Source organism: Suillus clintonianus, assembly GCF_016758775.1.
Source record: "Suillus clintonianus strain FC179 chromosome Unknown DEU56scaffold_9, whole genome shotgun sequence".
NCBI lineage: Eukaryota > Fungi > Basidiomycota > Agaricomycetes > Boletales > Suillaceae > Suillus > Suillus clintonianus.
In genome coordinates this window covers 428,264-447,904 of record NW_024539233.1, presented here as the reverse complement: position 1 = coordinate 447,904, position 19,641 = coordinate 428,264, and the positions used below count along the sequence as shown (strand labels likewise).

At 50.5% G+C, this 19,641-nt stretch overlaps 4 protein-coding genes across 4 annotated transcripts; 3 read left to right on the top strand and 1 right to left on the bottom strand.

The window, feature by feature from the left end:
- The first annotated feature begins 2,028 nt into the window (after nucleotides 1–2,028).
- DEU56DRAFT_578874 (uncharacterized protein) lies at nucleotides 2,029–6,451 on the top strand. Its single transcript, XM_041346913.1, has 7 exons — nucleotides 2,029–3,189; nucleotides 3,247–4,552; nucleotides 4,611–4,968; nucleotides 5,025–5,250; nucleotides 5,425–5,639; nucleotides 5,705–5,755; nucleotides 5,814–6,451. Exons 1-7 carry the CDS (start codon nucleotides 2,140–2,142, stop codon nucleotides 6,115–6,117), a joined length of 3,510 nt encoding a protein of 1,169 aa, XP_041212975.1. The 5' UTR covers nucleotides 2,029–2,139; the 3' UTR covers nucleotides 6,118–6,451.
- An 8-nt stretch (nucleotides 6,452–6,459) lies between these two features.
- Nucleotides 6,460–9,269, top strand: DEU56DRAFT_578987 (uncharacterized protein). Its single transcript, XM_041346915.1, has 6 exons — nucleotides 6,460–6,723; nucleotides 6,779–7,234; nucleotides 7,287–7,303; nucleotides 7,354–8,433; nucleotides 8,489–8,741; nucleotides 8,800–9,269. Exons 2-6 carry the CDS (start codon nucleotides 6,857–6,859, stop codon nucleotides 9,253–9,255), a joined length of 2,184 nt encoding a protein of 727 aa, XP_041212974.1. The 5' UTR covers nucleotides 6,460–6,723; nucleotides 6,779–6,856; the 3' UTR covers nucleotides 9,256–9,269.
- A 721-nt stretch (nucleotides 9,270–9,990) lies between these two features.
- DEU56DRAFT_778938 (uncharacterized protein) lies at nucleotides 9,991–11,857 on the bottom strand. Its single transcript, XM_041351850.1, has 6 exons — nucleotides 11,795–11,857; nucleotides 11,730–11,746; nucleotides 11,524–11,680; nucleotides 11,228–11,470; nucleotides 10,317–11,177; nucleotides 9,991–10,209 (listed from the first exon to the last, which is right to left on the bottom strand). Exons 1-6 carry the CDS (start codon nucleotides 11,825–11,827, stop codon nucleotides 10,066–10,068), a joined length of 1,455 nt encoding a protein of 484 aa, XP_041212973.1. The 5' UTR covers nucleotides 11,828–11,857; the 3' UTR covers nucleotides 9,991–10,065.
- Nucleotides 11,858–12,107: 250 nt separating this feature from the next.
- Nucleotides 12,108–15,926, top strand: DEU56DRAFT_977589 (uncharacterized protein; the record flags this gene model as incomplete). Its single annotated transcript, XM_041359658.1, has 3 exons — nucleotides 12,108–12,286; nucleotides 12,338–15,834; nucleotides 15,906–15,926. The coding sequence occupies exons 1-3, from the start codon at nucleotides 12,271–12,273 to the stop codon at nucleotides 15,924–15,926; spliced, it is 3,534 nt and encodes a 1,177-aa protein (XP_041212972.1). The 5' UTR covers nucleotides 12,108–12,270.
- Between the last annotated feature and the right edge of the window lie 3,715 nt (nucleotides 15,927–19,641).

Here is a 19,641-nt window from a genome sequence, read left to right as displayed (position 1 = left end):
ACAGACCTTTACGGCAATGAGTCTGATGACTGCATGCGCACAGTGATGCTGTCTTCCCTCTTCTAAATGTCTAAGGGAGACTTGAACGGTTTCGTTCAACGTTAACGCCAATGAGAGTTGTCACAGAAAGCAGGCTGTCACGGTCGCACGTCACCATTAGACATTTTTGGCACGAATTGCCGTGCACGAAGAATTCATCTTAATTCATGGCGTCAAGAATTTGGTACGCAGACCTGCCACACCACCATGAATGCATGACCAACGGAGGGAAAAGTTTTTGTTAGTTTCCCCTTAGCTAGAAATTTAGTAGTTGGAAGACAGCCGTTCCCTCTAATAAAGTCATCTTGCTGCATTACAAAGGGACATCACAGAGGACATCTCCTTACGGTTTGACGCTGACTTTCACGATGAAGATGAAACCGTCGTTGTAAGCAACGAGGGGCGCGCGCGCGCGTGCTGATTTGCCCCAGAGTATGAATCGCAATCGTTCGAGAGATCACTTAGTTTTGAATGTACTCACGAGATACCTGCGTTGACGTCAGCGGAGAATTGGTAATTGAACCGCTGGCTGGAACCACACGTGGATGCCAGTGAGTCACCGGAGCTTCACGAACTGTCGACGAAATACCGATTTTGACTGTAGTTGTGTGATTCCTATCCACTTCCAAGAAATGTGGTCACAAGACATTGCCAGTACAGCATGTGTCATAATGCCTTTCATATCAACTATACGGATGACGCGTTCCGAGGGGAGTAGATGTTTTGGGAGTCTTACGGATCATGCAGGACAGTTGAATACTATGCAAGACGATGTATTAACCTGTTAGACCACGTAGTAGAGGCTGGAATTCCAAACCCAGAATCACTAAAAATGTTTGTGGTGCGTGTCTGTTAGGTGGGTTGGATTAAAAATGAGCAAGCTTACTATGTAGCTAGTGGACTCATGATGCGCCACCATTTATTGGAAAATAAGGGAATCAAGACCCGATTGTTGACCGGCATATTTCGATCCTTTGGCTCAAGGGGTGCGTTACGACACGCGTTGAAAATTTCGATGACGGCAAATTGAAATGCATTGTGGAGATCCGCTACCAAAAACTCGGTTGCGTATTTGCTTTTCATTTGATTTGAGGGCTACTTTGTTTTGAGCGTGTGTCGAGAAACGCACGGCACTGCGGATGCGAACGATGACATGATCCAGAAGGCCACGTCAGCAATTCGGTTGAGAGCGAATAATGCCACGAGTCACCCATCAGGGACAAATGACTTGGCGGAGTGGTAAAACGATGTCAAAAAATTCCAATAGTTGCGTAGGACAACCATAGTACGTACTGGAACAATGCTCATAGCTGTAGTCATAACACAAGGACAATGTGCAGGGAACAATGAGGTGCACTAGGGCTGTAGTCGCGACCCAACGATGATGTACAACCAACCACAAGTAGAAGAGACGGGACAGAAACAATGATTGTGAGTCGAGAAAAAGAACAAAAATTAGAAGCACCAAGCTGCATATTCCATTTTAAGGCAGGAGTCGGGAGGTAACGAGAGAATGGCGTTAGGCCAGGCCAGGCCAGGCCGCGCGAGAAGTAGTGCGAGCATCTCGAATGAATAAATTTAATTTCCGCAACTTGTTCCGTGAACTTGGTCAACCACAGGCATCCACAGGCAACCACAGCTTGAAGCCCACAGCCATCAACTGCACACATGAGAACTGATGGAGTCCAAGCAAACCAAAGAGGCTAAACTTATTTCAGGCAAGTTCCAGCGTCTGGGGAGCTATGAAACAAGCAGGTTTGTGCTGGCCTCAATGGATTAGGGATAATTGTCATGGTAAGTGACGAAATGATAACCCACAACGGTTGGTAGCCTCGTGTAACGACGACGGAGATCGACACAAGTAGAAGGAAATAACACGACCAAATAGAAAAAAGATTCCACGGATGCAAATACGCGGTCACATGATGTTGTTGAGTGCCTAAGTAAGTGGTATTCCCACGGCCGAGAAAGTGGCCCATAAACCCCAGTGTAAATTGATTTCTCATTGATTTCTTTCCGCATTGTCCACCTTTGTTTCTCTCCAACAGCGACGACGACGACAGCAACGACGAATACTACGACAACAAAACAGCGGCGACGATGACGGCGCTGGTCTCGACATCCGTCCCGCAGTACATACCTTCTGTACAAAAACCCAGAACTAGGGTGCGCGACCAGAGCTTGTCGCCAATATCCCCAAGCTGTCGCGCAGCCCATTATCAAACCCCCCCGAAGTTCAGGGTATCATCTGAGCACATTTCACCAATGTTGACACCGTCTCCTCTTAGACGACGGCCTTTGTTCCCAGCAGATGCCGCACATAAAGCAGATGAACTGGATCAGGGGCAGGAGCTTGACGACAGCGATATATTCTTACAATCTCCATTCAAATCGCCCCCTCTAGTGCACCGTCTATACCCCATCTCACATCCCAAACCTATCAAACCAATCATATTAGACGACGACGAAGCGACCCTTTTCCTATCTTCTTCATCCACAGTGCCTTCTCCTTTCTTTCATCCCATGTCCACTCAACCACTGCGTACGCCAGTCAAGGATTCGCATCGTACTATACTGGCAGCAAAGCAGCTCAATACCCAGCCTGCGCATCGTGTGGGCGTGGGCACCAAACGCAAATCGGCGCAATCCGGCGGCGGCGACTTCTCTACGCCTTTGCGTCCTGTCGCATCAACCACGTGCACCCCTCTAAATATCTCTGCTCCGAAACCCGACCCTTCTTCTGGTATAGCTTTTCACCGTCTTGCACCTCTGCCAGCACCTCGCTTTACCCCCCAGCCCAAGAGTAAAGCTGACACTGATGCCTTTCTCAAGAAACAGGCAGATACTATGAAGCGACTGCGGATTCGTGATCCGGATGACTCGGATGAGGACTGGGGTATTATAGAAGATTGGGGCTCCGACGGAGAACCTGCACAAAGGCTACCTGCACTCCGCAAGTGCAAATCCCGGTCTATAAGCCCGAAGAAATCTCTCCTTATCAATGCTGCACTAGTACCACAGAAAGGTAGCACAAAGGATGAGGTCATTGAGGCTATCTCTCCAGGAGGGCACATTATCAAGCGTCGGGCACGTTCAAGGCCCGTTTCCATTGAACTCCTTGAGAGTGTGAACCACACACCATCACCCAAGGTTAGAAGCCACGCTTCGGTGAAATATGTTCATTGTGCTGATCAAACTTTACTCTAGGCTGAAGGTTCCAGTATGAAGCCACCCCCTGTACCAGTAGCATTTCCTTCTGTATCTCGTGATCGCAATCGGCCCACTTCCTTGGTTGGTTCGCCTTCTCCCGTACCACGAAGACGAGTCACAGGTTCCAGTGGCCCTAATCCTTTCTCCTCTAACACACCCTCCCGGCTAAATTCACAGTCTCAGCCTCGCGCCCGTCCCTTTACTCGACTCGCTTCCAACAGTTCGGCTACTCTCTTCTTCGGGCCCTCCATCCCTCAATCTGCACAGTGCTCGCGTACGCGGACTAATTCCTCCGTCGCCGCTACCCTGGATTTGCACGCCCAATCCCGTCTCAGCACATCCAATCGACATAGCTATGCGGGTCCAGACTCGGCAGGTTTCTCAGCCGCCCCAATGCCATGGACGATGCGGTCGGGTTTGGACACACCCTCACCAAATTCTTCGCCTCTGAACGACGGTCCAGGCACGGTCTACTCGGACGATGAGGACATGTTATTCGATGGCCCAACTGAAACATCGTTCGTGTTTAGCATTACAGAGGGTACGCCTTCTCCACGGTCACAGAAAGGCAAGGAAGGACTGTTACCCTCCAAGTATAAACCACGCGACTCTGGCATTGTTCTCAGCGATGATGAGTCAATGCCCGCACGAAATTCGGCGTTAAGCACGAGTTCGAGCTCTATTTACTCTGATAATGACAACGGCGATGATCTAGTTACGCCCGGAATCGTGCCTGGTGCACTTTCCGGGTGGCCTAGGATCTCAGGCGTCGATGACGCGCATCTTCATTCATTCAACCAATCCCATCAATATCAATACTTCCGTCATGACGAGGACGACGTTGACGCGTTCATCCTACGTACCCTAGAGGCAGGTGGGAAGCCTTCTGCAGCTGAGGGCAAGAAGCCCCCTGGAACGCCTGTGAAGAAGCTCAAGTCCCACTTTGGGCTTGATGGTGGGCGACCGTGGCAAAGTGCTGTTGCGTCGAAGGTGGGATTCTCATTTGATGGTGCGGAGGGGGGCAAGGGGAATGGGAATGGGAATGGGAAGAAGCCACGGAAGAGTTTGCCTGCTGCATTCCCTCCCCCGCTTGGGAAAGGCAATTTTGGGATGATCAAGACTGGTGGATCGGATACTGAGGAGGACGATGAGGCAATAAGCCCTAGTTCGAGGAAGCAGTATAAGGGTCTCGGGCTTGGCCGTCCAGGCGGAAGGTGGCTTATGCGCCGCAGTAGCAGTGGGGCATTCTCGAGTGGGGAAAGCGCGGGTGGGACGCCCACACGGCGAAACATTAATCTGAAGGGTTTGTCCGGTTCCGAGTTCATTTGTGATCGGTCGTCTCATTGTATTTCATGTTTTAGACTGGCCTATGCCCGCAGCGCGTACTTTGACCGTGGACACCACGGGCTCACGCTCGAGCCCGAATAGCTCAGCGATCTCATTGAACTCCCCCACGATCGCGCGGCATCTGCCCTCGAAAGCATCTGCCCCTCATTCACATTCTCCGCTTGGGCCACGGTCGCAGAAGACGTCTGCTATCGAGCACGTGAGGAACGTCTCAGATGCTGGTCGTTTTGAGAAGGAGTTTGTTGAGATTGAGCAGGTTGGAAGCGGAGAGTTTGGAAAGGTCATGAAAGTGCGCGCTAAGATTGGGCGCGGACTTGAAGACACGGTGTGGGCTGTCAAACGGTCGAAGCCATTTGAAGGCCCTCGGCATCGGTGGGTTGTTCTGTCATTCGGATATATGTATTTGCTTATCTGACATATGATGACAGCCTGCGACTGCGAGAAGAAGTGGACATATTGGCACAACTATCGGCGCGGGGTGCTCACCCGAACGTACTGACATATGTGGACAGTTGGGAGCAGGACGACGCGCTTTTCATACGCACAGAGCTCTGCGAGCTTGGCAATTTTGGGAGGTTCTTATGGGAGTACGGGCGGGCGTTCCCGCGCCTGGACGAGGCGCGGGTGTGGAAGGTCATGGTGGACTTGAGTAACGTGAGTACCTGCGGATGAACGGAAAAACTTTTTTTGGTCCCTTCTTCCGTTATGCATACATATTTTCACCTTGGTCTAATCATCTGATCTAAGAAGATGTTTTGTATGATCTATTCTTCACCCTTGTTTCCGTCTTGACATGTCTTTTCTTGGAAATTAACCTCGTGCCTGCAGGGTCTGCGTTTCATCCATGAAGCTGGGATCATCCATCTAGACCTTAAGCCGGCGAATATCTTCCTCACTCGCGAAGGGCGATTCAAGATCGGGGATTTTGGAATGGCCTCGGTGTGGCCCCGACCTGGGGGCGCGTTCGAGCGTGAGGGGGACAAGGTGTACCTCGCACGGGAAGTTCTACATGGCACGTACGGCAAGGCTGCCGATATTTTCAGGTATGTTGAGCCGTGGATATGGACGTGAGCATAGGGTGGACCCTGATGTATCCATGTTTCTGCAGTCTTGGGATGACGATGCTTGAAACGGCCACGAATATCGTTGTGCCTGATCAGTGAGTGACATTTAATTTTCTTTTTGGAACGAGTTATTAATTTTTGGATTGTTTGTAGGGGAGATGGGTGGCACAGGCTACGGCAGGAAGATTTCAGCCAGATGGATCTGGATGGAAGTCCGGAGCTGTTTGGGTTGATCAAGAGCATGATGCGAACTGATCCTGGTAGACGCGTGGATGTGCAGGCTGTTTGCGCGCATGCTGTTGTTAGCCGAGCTCGCGCGGCTATGGAACGGACGTATGAAGAAGCCAAACGGGATTGTACCTCTGTGTTCGCTGCGTCACCGCTTGCAGGTGTTTCCAATACGTTCTTGGAGGAGATCTTGTGTCGTGAGGGCGACGCTATGGACGTGAGCTTCTAAAAATGTGAAATTTTTGTTGTATGTTTTTTTGGGACATTGTTTGCGATCTTGCTAAAGGTTGCAGCGGACGATATCTATGATGACCTCTATTGATATACCTACGACATTCTAGGCCCCCCAGGTGGATTGTGTACCAAGGGAATTGTTATAACCGTAACCCATACATAGTTCGTAATATTATGCGCAATATGATAGTAGAGCAATTGGTAAATCTTGGATTCGACGGGGATCAGATGGACTCTCGACCAAAGAAGCAGGACCCTAAGAAGAGGGTTTCCGCGGAAAGAGAAGGTAAGATAGATGCGTGTTGATAGAAGAAAAGAAGAAAGGGTGGCGCTGTCCCGAGCATGATGCTACGGTGACTCTAGGCCTGTCGGGGGTTAGGATTTGCATTCCATCAACCAACTTCATAAAAAGAGTACCCTCTCTCTGTTCCGTACGTCGTCGTCCTTCATCGTTTCACTTCCCAGTGCCATTGGCACTGCACAGTTCCTGATAACAGTTAACCCTGGACTGACAGTTTTGATTGACAGTGACCCCAGATCAACCTAGCAACGTTCCACAGCCACGAACTTGTTGGTTTCTTTTTTTTTCTTTTGCAGAAAGGCAAGCTTAAGCTAGTCGCTCGTTTCATTGTAAGTTAACCAACTTTTTTCAAAAGCTTTTATGGGATTACAATCAAGTTCACGCTTAAAATCAATAAAAGTTGCTGTTTGTGTCAGATCGTGAACTCTATAATATGGACCCTGGCTTTATTGCCAAGCCTCACTCTCGTTTCTCTCCCTCCCACACAAATCCTCTTTCCGCGTTATATCGCGTCGATCTCTTTCCTACCCCTTCTCACAGCTACTTCCTCCCAAACCAAATGGACCAAAGCTCAAGATACACAGCCGGAACAACCTGTATCCCTTCCCTCTTTCCTCCAGGCGTAGACCCAAATACCGTCGATTTCAGAACTTTCTTTCCTTATATTCCAAACGAGGTCAAGCATAGAAAGCGCACCTCTCGTACACAGCTCAAGGTCCTAGAAGATATATTTCGTAAAGATACAAAGCCAAATGCTGCCCTTCGTAAAAAGTTAGCAGCAGAGCTAGATATGCTTCCACGCGCAGTTCAGGTGCGTTATAATCATTTAAACCTCAATTCGTCGCGTCCTAACTCGCGTGTAGGTCTGGTTTCAAAACAGGTATATCACATCTACTACTCTCATTTTTCACTCATTTCATTATCTCTTAGGCGTGCAAAGGACAAGGCTCTTCGTAAAAGAGTTCAAGACTCGACTCACCAGGATTCTCCTTCTGCTCTTTCTCCTCAAAAGTCTCAGTCGTCTAGGGACACCTCCCCCAATGACTCTTCAAATTCATCAACCCCCACGGAAAAACCCACGCACCCTGCAGAAGACGATCAACCGCCCTCGCCAGAGCCACACGCAGTGGAGCGATCACCCATTGCTGAAAGTCCTCTTGCCAAGTTTTCCTTTTCTCCTGCGCCGCCCACTCAAGCATGGCCACCCTCTCCTGCCGAAATTCCCCCTCATGTTCGCCCTTTACCAACTGACTTGACTTGGCAGGACAATAATGACCTTCTAAACGCACGCAGAGGGTCCCTGCCAATTACCATGTCCATGCCAAGTACAGATGCCAACCAGCCCCCTACACACTTCCCAGACAGACGCAAGTCCATGGACGTCAGCCTCCTTAGGCTCATGCACCATCCGTTCGCACGCGTTGCAAAGGAGAAGAATGACGCGATATTTCTCAGGCCGCCCATATCTCCTGCAGGGTCGGGTCAGTCCATGGCCCGTCCACCGTCCGGCCTCGGTGGGCCAAGCATACGTGCAACAAGTTACGGTTCCTCCCCTTCATACAACCCTTATTCCCGCCCTTCTCTCGCTCATAGAGCGTCAGAGCCCCATGTTTTTGCACCCACTCGCTCCTCCCTTGTACCAGAGATACGCACACCGTCTTCGCACGTGCCACGCCGGCTCTCGGACAACCGCTATACGACAAGCTCAAGGGCACTCCCTTCGCCTATTCCTGGGCCCCTGCCGAAACCTGATTTCCAATTTGGCGCCCCGTCATCTGCCTCCCCTCCGCATGCCTCGCCGGATGCAGAATCCCCCGGGAATATGCACGCGTGGGCGTTTCCTCGCAACGAGGCAGATCAGGACACGGAGGACTCGTACAGTTCGACCGGATTGTCTAGATTTGGCTCGATTGCTAGCATCTGTGGGAGCGACACCAGCGCGGTTTATTCAGACGTCAGTAGTTGTGTAGGCGTCGATCATTTCGATCCGAATGGAAGGAGAGGGTCTTGGTATGCTGCGCTTTTACGATCAATACGTTCGTTCCTTGACGTTTTTACGTTACAGTGCATCCAACTCCCTCGAGACGCGCATGTCCGGTCTGAACATGCGGTCTAGCCAGGGCTCGCTCAATGAGGCTCACTTAAACGCCGCATCTTCGTTTGCCTATCAGCACAGGGAGCACCTGTTATCACAGGAACCTGGGTACACTTCACCTGCTTCCACCGTTTCGCCCGGGGGAAGTCCGCACCCTGGATACGGCAAGGACCCTGGCCCTTCTGGTCTGCGAACGAGCGAGGCCTCGTTTGGCTACAATCCTGTAATTAGTCATTTTACCTTGAATGTTTCTGACGAGATGCTGACGTGTTTCTGCGCAGCTCCCACCAGAAACTAGCGCCAATGCCTATCTAGGTCCCACAGAGCCTGCCACTGCGAGTCGCAGGCCCAGTATACCCACCATCCAAGAAGGCATACCGCACAGTCATGTCCAGAACACTCTCGAGCACAACTCTTCATACCCGACGCCCGTAGACACGACGTCTCCTTCCAATGCATATCATTTCGCCTCGGAATCCAACCAATACTCCCACACAGGAAACTATCCGCCATTCCCGCGCGACAGCACGTTTCCTCCCACGGAGGCCTCATACGCCCAACCTGGATTGCAGTACCCAGCAGAGAGCAGTTTTTCGTTGAGCTCTGCTCCGTCTGCTAATATTGGAATTGCCAATGGTATGAGCTCGTATGTGTCGCCTCCGGCTGAATATTCTTTCGCTGTGCCTCCTGCGAATAGCGTGGGGCATGGTGGGGAGCGGTTCAGTGCGTATAACTGAGGCGGCCGTCGAGCTCCCGTTGTTCCGTTCATGCCATCCTCGTCTTCCGTCCGTCTGGAATTCGCATGTACCATATTTTACTACTCTCTTTGCTCGCTGCTATTATTCCATGGTCGCTGCAAACTAATTTGGTTGTGGTTTCATGGGCTTTTTTTGAATCTGTCATTTCATCGTGTTTTATGTTCATCGCTTTATTTACTCTTTTTTTTTCTTCTCAATACTCAATATTGATACTCACTCAGCACTCGCACTGCCAGCACGTTCCTTTCGTTCCGCTGTCCACCACCCTGTCGCTCGTTCGTTAGCTCCCCCCTGCTCATCGTTGTCCTGGTCATGCTTGCTGTTTTCTGTTTTGTCTCGTCCGTCATAGTTAATATTGCCCCGCGCTGGTTTCTTTAGTTCCCTATCTCGATATCCATCTTTTTTTGCTCATCCAACACCATCTTTATCCAATCATATTTTTGTCTCGTGCGATTTTTGCTCGGGGTTCAGGCTCTACTTAAATTAATGTACTTAGTTTAATGCTTTGGTGAATTCAAGTCGTAACCCGCTTTGGTGCAATGTCTTGGGGGATCGACAGGGTCGTGTAGAAGGGCCGGCCGTCGTCGTCGTGGCTGGTTTTCAAGATCGCGATTACGGAGAAGCTAGAACGAAGACTGGTCGAGGCTCTCGAGCCGGTACCCTAATCCAAAAGAAAGGCTGATAATCGGTTTATCCAAGCGACCTATCGGACGAAGCCCATAGATAATCATAATCAATTACAGAACTAAGATAACAAGAGATCGAACGACCATAAACCGCAGGACTGGGTCAGAGCTTCGTCCCAGGCGTCCCAGGAAATGGAGGTGCCATCATGGGAGGGTAAAAGATAGTCTGAGTACCGGGTAGGCCTAAAGGCGGTTCTCCGACTCTCCCCGTCACCTGCGCGTTCCTATCCATCATCAAACGGTGAAGCTGTATCCAAAAACATCATCAGAACGACGCCGCATGACGCATGACGCAAAATAGAAATAGAGATAGAAGGGAAGGGATAAGATAACAAGAATGCAAGCGGGACGTACTTGCAGTCGTATGCCGTGAACGGCATATTTGAGAGAGCCAAGTTCTTCATTGAGACGCATGCTCTCGTTCGTAAGTGCGATGTCGTTTCGACGCGCTAGGGAATCGACGGATGTGGATACGGCGGTTACGGAGTCGCGTAAGCCATTCAGTGAACCCTCGAGAGAGGTGCTAAGATTTAGAGGCGCGACGGGCGTTAACGGCAGTGTCCGTTGAGACAAGTGTGGATCTACGATCCCGCTGAACGATCGGCGTGATCGGGGATAATTATGGGATTCCGAGAATGCGTGCTCGGTTGTGAGTGGGAAGTAGGGTGCGAGCGCGTCGATTTCGTTATGGGCCGCGGGAAATATGAGTTCTCCGTGATCTGCGGAGGAAGATGAATGAGCTTGATTGGGAGTGGTTCTGGAGGAGGAAGGAGAAGGACCGGGGGGTGCCGAGAAGAGGTGATCGAAGGCGTCGATGGATGGGGGAATGATTGGAGGGGTTTGGTCTTGGGTGTGTGATCGGTACCATGGACCGAGGACGTTTCTGAATGTTTGGATGTCTCTTCGTATCGTCTGGACGACCGATTCGAGTGCGTGGACTTTTTGTCTGAGAGCGGCGTTTTCCGTGTTTAGGGATGATATTTGAGCACCGTTTATAGAGAAGAATCCTTTGATAGCCTCGTATGGGCAGGACAGAGCGTGTTCGTCAGAGAGCTGACGCCGGGGACCAGTCCAAGAGCAGCCGTTGTCAGCCTGCGTGCATGGAATTTCAAAGTCAAGACAGGTGGCAGTGTGCGATTGCGACTGTGACCTCGGGAACTCTTCAAAACAGAAAATGCACGTTGCAGACTTGGAAGGACACTCAGAGTTGTGAGTCTATCCACGCTTGGTTAGTAAATCGAGGAAGAATTATCATAGACACGCACACTGAGATCGCTGTACTTGATTGTCGCATCGCACCCATCGCACTGCGTCGAGCGATACACGCAAGCGTCTTGATGCTTACCAACGTCCTTCCGAAGGATGAGCTTATCGCATTGCTCTTCCGAACATGGGATCTCGACGTATTGACAGGCGTCTTTGACGTGAGCGGACAATAATTGTCTTTGAAATGTCTGGGTGCATCCGGAGACTCGTTTTGGGCATTCTATTATGAGTTCGTCTACGAGCTGATGCGGGTATATCAGGGATTCCGCCTGCAGTCCTACCGTATCTCACTCACGTGTTTCACGATAGGATTCGCTGGCGACAGATCGTCAAGCGAAAGCGGGGAGCGGTCGATGGGACATTGAGGAGAGTGCTGTACAGCTGTTATTATGCAGTCATGACAGAATGTGTGTAAGCATGTCCGTGCGGTCGTAGGATTTGTGAACGGGGCGCTACATGACGTTGTGTTAGAAGAATTTCAATCAGAAGTGGCGAGCTTACTGGCAGATGCAGCAGATCTATACGGAAATTGTGAGAGTGCATTTCCTTAGCAAGGGCTGACGCACCAGATTGCTATTTGGCTGTTCTACGTAGTCCATGGCTTGAATCGGGTGACTTAAGAATTGCGAGTTAGGAGTGGATGTTTGGCTTTGTTAGATTTGGAAGCTGTTGACAAATAGACAACTTCGGCGACTACACTCCACCTCGTCCTCGCCCGCAGATACGTAGAGGACTGGTGTTCTGAATGGAATGGAGCCGGGACGTATGGAATTTTCGGAAGCTTCAAGGAAGTGTCTCCATGTTTGGATACGTTATATAAATGTGCATTCGAGGGCCCTTGAACAGCTATCTTCAATAACAGGATGATCCGTCTGTAAACCAATGACAATGTTCCCTCAAGGGGATTTTCTTTTTTCGTCACACAGGATGTCGGCATGCACAGCAGCCTCGTGTCTTCCAGCGGCTACTGTCCAGCAAGCTTTCCATAGCACGACGTCGTGACAATAGAACACTCATCACATAATTTGGGGAGGAGTCGTCAATGAGCCAGGATCAATGTCAGCATTTCCATCTCCTATCCCTTTCTTGCTCTCTAACCCCATTGATAGTTCTTCCATCCTTTGAAGGAACTTGGGCGAGGCTATCCCAGGTCGCTGTCAACGGCGCAGAATATAACTCTCGTGAACGTCAGCCCCACCCGAAATGTTTGGAAGGGACCCGGGTTGATCTCCTCAATTACATACACGACTCACTAGACGACCAAGAAAAGAATCGACTTATTTGGCTGCATGGCACAGCAGGCGTCGGAAAGTCTGCTGTTGCGTTCACAGTAGCTGAAAGGATGAGAGGTCTAAAAGTCACAGAGCAGACCTATGTCGAGAAGCGGCTCGCAGGAACATTCTTTTTCTCGCGCAAGCACACCAAACGTTGCACGACTGGATATTTCTTTGCGACACTTGTCTACCAGCTTGCCACCAATTTCCCCAGCATCCGGAAGGATGTGAACAGAGCTATCCGCGACAATCCCGCTCTACTAGACCCAGATAAGGCTCTCTGCGACCAGATGGAGGCTCTCTTTCTCCAACCTCTCCGAAATCTTCGACTCAGATTGCGCGGGTGTCAGCCTTTGTCGTTTGTTATTGATGCCCTTGATGAATGCACATCCCAACCCGAGCTCACCGATCTCATTCTTTCCCTCGCACAAGCTCTTCGTGAACCTGATATTCCCGTGACTCACATTCTGCTCACCAGTCGCTCGGAATCACATATCCGCAAAGCCTTTCAGAACGCCAAGGTGCAACCGTTGTTGTGCGAAATACCAGTGAAAACTTCTGGGGATGGCATTGGGAGCATCATCTCGCTAGACGGCGCCGATGTTGACAACGACATCTATTTATTTTTGCAGCATTCCTTCGGAGAGCTGGGAAGTCGCCATCCTGATTTCCCTCAGCCATCGAGGGATCAACTTGCGCAGCTGGCGATCCGCGCAGGTAGACGTTTCATCGTGGCCTCTACGATGATGAAGTTTATTATCGATGATGAAGACCATGACCCTCGCGATCGGTTACAGCTGATGCTCGAGCTGACGAGCGAGCTACTACCAGGAACGGAGGTGTACAAGTTATATGACTCTATCCTTTCCACGTGTACCAACCCCAAGCGGGCATTCCTGCACTTGTCTATTGTTGCTTCCCTCGCAGACCCTCTGTCGATGTTACAAATCTCGAAACTACTCGGCCCTGGTCTTGGCAGGGATGTCGAGACAACGCTAGTGCAGCTACGGTCAGTCTTGGGTATTCCCACCGACACCAGTCTCCCCGTAAATATCTACCACTCGTCCATTCGTGACTATGTTTCCAACCCCTCAAACTGCAGCCTCCCTCAAGTACAAGATATGCAATCACCCCACTCCCTACTCGCTGATTCCTCTCTCCGCTTGATGATGAAGGAGATTCCAGAAAGCACAGCCCTCTTGGATGCGCTCTCAGAATTGCATAAGCAGAGCCAAGCTATGACGCCTGATGACCCCCATAGATTAAAAGACTCATTATCATTTCTCGTTAAACCACCGGAGCCACTGTCGGTTCTTATCGGTATGATATGGCTTCGGGGAGATGGCGGATCAGATCTACGATCCTGGATAGATACCCTGGACGGGCGCGCCTGGCTGCGGACCCAGGGAGGGAAAGACTGGTTACAGAAAGAGGGTGGGCAAGACTGGCTGCAGACCCAAGGAGGGATATATTGGCTGCAGACCCAAGGAGGGAAAGACTGGTTACAGAAAGCGGGCGGGAAAGACTGGCTGCAGACACAAGGAGGGAAAGACTGGCTGCAGACACGACAAGGGAAAGACTGGCAGCGGACGCAAAACTACGGGTTGCAGATCGCATTTGACGTAAAACGCTTGCTGTCGTTGGTTGACTTGGGGGGATCCCCGCCCGTGTGCGAACGGGGGCGAGACGGGCTAAAGACTCTGGACAGCTTGAAGGAAGGGAAAGAGTGGCTCGAAACTGTGGACGGCTGTGTCTGGTTGCAAACCGAGGAAGGGCACAACTGGCTAGAGACCCTGGTCGGGCGCGTCTGGTTGCAGATGCAACGAGGACAAGAGTGGCTACAGATCCCGGGAGGGCAGGAGTGGCTGCAGACCAGGAGTGGGCGAGATTGGCTGCAGATTAGGAGCGGGCGAGACTGGCTGCGGACCCAAGGAGGGCGAGACTGGCTGCGGACCCGAGGAGGGCGAGAATGGCTGCGGACACCGTGCGGATGGGCCTGGCTGGAGACCCCGGGCATGCGAGCCTGGCTGGAGGCTCCGGGCATACGAGCCTGTCTGCAGACCCCGCGTGGGCGAGCCTGGCTGGAGACCCCGCGCGGGCGAGCATGGCTGGAGACCCCCCCTGTGCGAGATTGGCTGCAAAGCCCAGGTGGGAGAGTCTGGCTGCAGATCCCGAGAGGGGAAGACTGGCTGGAGACACGAGCAGGAATAGACTGGCTGCGGACCCAGCGAGGGCAAGACTGGCTGCAGACCCAGCGACAGCGAGAGCGAGAGCCGCTGCAGATACCACGCAAGAGAGCCTGGCTGCAGACCCAGAGCGGGAGAGACTGGCTGCAGACCCAGAGCGGGAGAGACTGGCTGCAGACCCAGAGCGGGAGAGACTGGCTGAAGACCGAACGAGGGCAAGACTGGCTGCAGACCCAGCGCGGGAAAGACTGGCTGCAGACACAGAGCGGGAGAGGCCGGCCGCGGGACTCGGGGGGGCGAGTGTGGCTGCGGACCCGGCGCGGGCAAGACTGGCTGTATACTGAAGGAGGGAAAGACTGGCTGCGGACTCATCGTGGGAAAGAATGGCTGCAAACCGAACACGGGAGACGCTGGCTGCTTGCCCAAGGAGGGCAACACTGGTTGAAGACCGAGGGAGGGCTAGACTGGCTGCAAACCCAACGCGGGCATGACTGGTTACATACAAAAGGAGGGGAAGATTGGCTACAGACCCTGGGCATGCGCACCTGGCTACAGACCCAAGGAGGGCAGGACTGGTTGCAGACCCCGCGCGCGCGAGACTGGTTGCAGACGCTGTGCGGGCGAGAATGGCTGCAAACACCCCATGGACAAGCATGGCAGTCTACTCCTGCGGCGTCTGTCTGGGTGACGATGGAAGAATTCTCGAGCACATTGCAAGCTATGAACGACTATACCATTGTTCCAGAATTGCTTTCATTGTCAGCTTTCCGAGCAGTCCAGCAGTTCAAGAGCTTGCCGGATTTCTTGATGTTTCCAATGTTCCTGGCATTAATGCACCAGGACCATTCTGCCTCTACATCACCAGAAGATTTGTTCTCATCCGGCAGGGAGATCATTCATGCTATGAATGCTTTTACCACTTTCGCAAATGACGCACGGGAACAAAGTCGATCAGCTTCTGATGCTCTCAAGTATGCTTGTCAAAACTGGGCCATCCATCTCTCGCGAGCTCCGAATCACAAGCTTGATCATGTATTCCAGGCTTTCTGGACACGTCATCTCCTCTCCTGGCTTGAAATGCAGTGGTGTTTGAAGGGTCTGCAGTCTTGCCTCAACGTTTTATCTCAAGGGCAGAAGCTTACAAGGGTGTGTGTATTTCCCACTATTCTCGCCATTCCCTCGCCAGACGTTCGAAAACTGATACTGCATTGTGTCAGGTTGATATCATTAATTCTTAGCTCCATGCTTACTACACGCTGGTTCTCTTTCTTTTTTCCTTACCTGAAACAGATAATTCACACGATATGGACCTGGCTAGTGATATTCGAATCTCGATATAACTCCGATGTGCACCCCTGAAACTGCTTGCATCTCAATTGCCTTGCGTAGCTAGGTTTCTCGACATTTGGCTCTGTCCTTCCCCTCAGGTGACTAGACCGAAACATTCCTGTCTTCCTTTTTGTTCTCCTCGGTTCCGCACCCTGCATATGCGATCGGTCTTAGTTTGAGTGTCTCAACGTGTTTCTCGACGTCAAATCTACGTCAGAACAATGGAACTCCAAACAACTTATATAAGTGCCACAACGAAACTTGTTGTAAATACGAATTCTCCCGCACTGCGGTGCCCAACAAGTGTTACGAACATTTCCTATGCTACACACTGCTGCTAGTCGACACATGCACACGTTCCTGAAGAGCAACCGAAGTTATCCCTATTGCTGCGTCGGAGTCGGTCACAAGCTTAGCGTGATATTGTCGAACGCCAAGGATCAGGCGCGGGCCCAGCACAAACGACTGCACGACCACAAAAATCTGAGAAGAGCCAAAATAGATCTGGGTTCCCAGAGAGAAATTGTCCTATCAAACGATGAATTGTGGTGGCGTGGAACAGTTAGTGATAGATCAACATACTGCTGAGATCGTTGGAGACAAATCAACGAGGTTGAAGCAAGAGATAGCAACGAAACTACACAGCATGGGCAGAATTTCAGTGAGAAATTTTAGAATTCCATTCATGTTATGAGCTCACCTTGCGAAGTAAACCACATGAGATTTCATCAGCACCTTGAAAGAGTCCCCGATGATCCCTCCCGCTGAGTGTCGCCGCAGTTCGCGTAAGTGTTTTACAACAATCCAGATTGCGAGTCCCAGTGCGATGACCTCCCATACAGTCGTGATTATCCAAGCCACAGAAACCAGAAGTAAGCCATCTCCCTCCGGGCCAGCAGTGCACTGATAGTTGCCGGAGAGAATGAGCTCCTCTGTTATTCGTCAACGAGCTTGATGCACGCAAGTCTTCATCCATAATTGAAGCTTACCAGCTGAAATATGCCTCATTGTCGTTGCAACGATCACTACATCGAAAATGTTGACAGCCAGGAAGATGACGATGAGAAATATCAGCACATTTCTGGATCGCTGATACATGGCATATAACCGAGCGATCATGATGGCTTGCATGATGTGTCAGTCAAGCTAAGGTATTGCAGTTGTATAGCTCACCGCCTAGTATTGCAGTGACGACGACATTCATCCAATTCAATACGAGGTACATAATAAGGCCTGATCAAATCCAGTTGGTGATCAGCCTCGGAGGATCATGCGCTGCAAAGAAACTCACATCTGCGGCAGTCATTATTGAAGCAACAAGTCAGTCGAATAATCTAACTCACCCCTAGTACATGAGAATCCAGTTAATTAAACAGGAATGTGAGGCATCTGTGCAGAATACTCACTGCATCTGTCACCGAGATTGTCGGAACACTGACTGCATGCCGTCAGTCAGAAGAAACAAACGCGGTGTATGTGAGAAGACATACACAGTATGTTGATCCTGGTTGTGAACAGATGACTAATTAGCACAACACCGATTGCCTCTTATCGTCGAAACATACACAGCATATGATATTCCAAGATAGCGCGCCTAGGATATTTTCAGCATCAGTATAGCTTGCCAACCACAATTATGACACGAGGTGAATACACTCAGATACAGAACGGTCATAAGGGACCAGCGTTGCTTCTGTTGTGAATTAATTTTGTTCTTCTGACGTGGGACTCTGCTCACCCAGATCAGTTCGAACTATGAAATGATTCTTAGCGAGATGGCTACTGCAGTAATGGGATCAACGTACCTCTTGTCCAAATGCAAGTGCTGAAAATACTATGAGGATATCGGCAGTTCTTGAATATGATCATGCTCACCCCAATCATATATCATTCCAACAGAGGCGGCAACTGCAAAATGTCAGCCAAGGTTAGATCGAGGCACCACCGTCATCATCCGACTGCACAAACCTACGAAATAGCTGTAAAAACGATACGAATTGATGAACGGCCACCAGCTAGAGGCATTTGAAACCAGGGTCATGTTGTTAGAGGATGGGTGCGAGAGGGGATCTTGGTGGACGTATCGCGATGAGATTTGTGCTAGATATACCACCATCAGGCGGCTGCTCCTGCCTTGATTGACCAAGGGAAGTATTTTGAGAGCATGTAGAGATGGGAAGTCAATCCAGTGCCCCCGATTGAATCAACGTAGATGTTGGACTTGAAACTGCAAAGTATTTGGTTAAGTTACACGCACAGGATAAGTATATGAATACCGGAAAATATCAAAGAACTGTTCATCATCTTAGTGGCTTTTTATATTTTGCAGACAACTCCCTTGACACACATGTGTCAGTCTAGGAGTTCCACGATATCACTGATCGGTAAAGTCAAGTAGCAACGCAAGCCTAGATACGATGTGACATCGAATAAGCCCGTCTCAATGATTCTCGATGAGCATTGCATGCTGCCCGCATCACTGGCTAGGGCCCGAGGAGCGTAACAGCTCCTCCCAGGTCAGTCAACATGCCAGCCTGAGAATGTCGGACATAACATACAGGCAATTTGATATGAAGAAAACAGAGAACTCACCTGCCCCGCCTGGGTTGCTAACACCTTTCTTGGACACACCTCTCAACGCCTAATCCCCTCTCCCTGAACATCGTCGTCCTCAGTATCATACCGTTGCCTCATGCACATCTTCTCGCACCGTCTCGGTCATCAGGCTATCTTATGGTAATGATGCCAACAAGCATTGGATCTTTATAAAAAACAAAGAATGCCAAAAAGTGGTAGGCGTAGAATCCGATGCAAACCCCGCCACAATACTAACACAGCCGATGGAAAGGTGGTGCCCGCGGCCAAAATCCGCGGTTGAAATCTTGTGAGTAAACGAGACCATCTTTAGAATCAGATCTAAACCGAAATGAGAAGGAAAAGAAGACTCGGACGCACCCTCATGACCACAGGAAGCCCGACTGTGTTCTTTGATTGTACCGGCTCGTTCCATGAAATATTTATGGCGACATTGTTGATGAGCACCAGCAGCGTCCCATCCAAGGTCTGTCAGGGAGACGCACGCCATCAGAAAGTATTGGAGATGAACAAGTAGATTTCACAAACAGGTGACTCGCGCGCACCATACAGGCTGCTAACGCACACCCCTCGACACTCAATCCAATGTGTCACCTTCCTCATCCTCCCTCCCAAGTCCACGGTTTAGGGATCAGTCGCATCGTGCACCTGCTCGCTCTCCTCGGCCTCGGCCATCAAGCTATAATATCATAAGGAAGCGAAAAATATGGTATATAAGGGTAGTGCGGCTCTGATGCAAACCAATACAAAACGTACCATACCAAATTCATCATGCAGTTGATACACTGGTGTCTGGTATAGCTTGCTGTGTTGTGCTTGGATTGTGCTTGCTTGTACAAGAGTTAATCAGTTCATCAGTATATCGTTGTGTTTGGAATAGTACCTCACACGAGCCAGCTACAAGAATTCCCTGGAACAGCCAAGTTACGATCCCTCTTCTTCCATACTACAAATAGAGCGGTCCATCCTAGGTTTGTTCCGCGTGCTTTCCATTCTCCAGGAGTGATGTTAGGAATGCAGAAGCTCTGT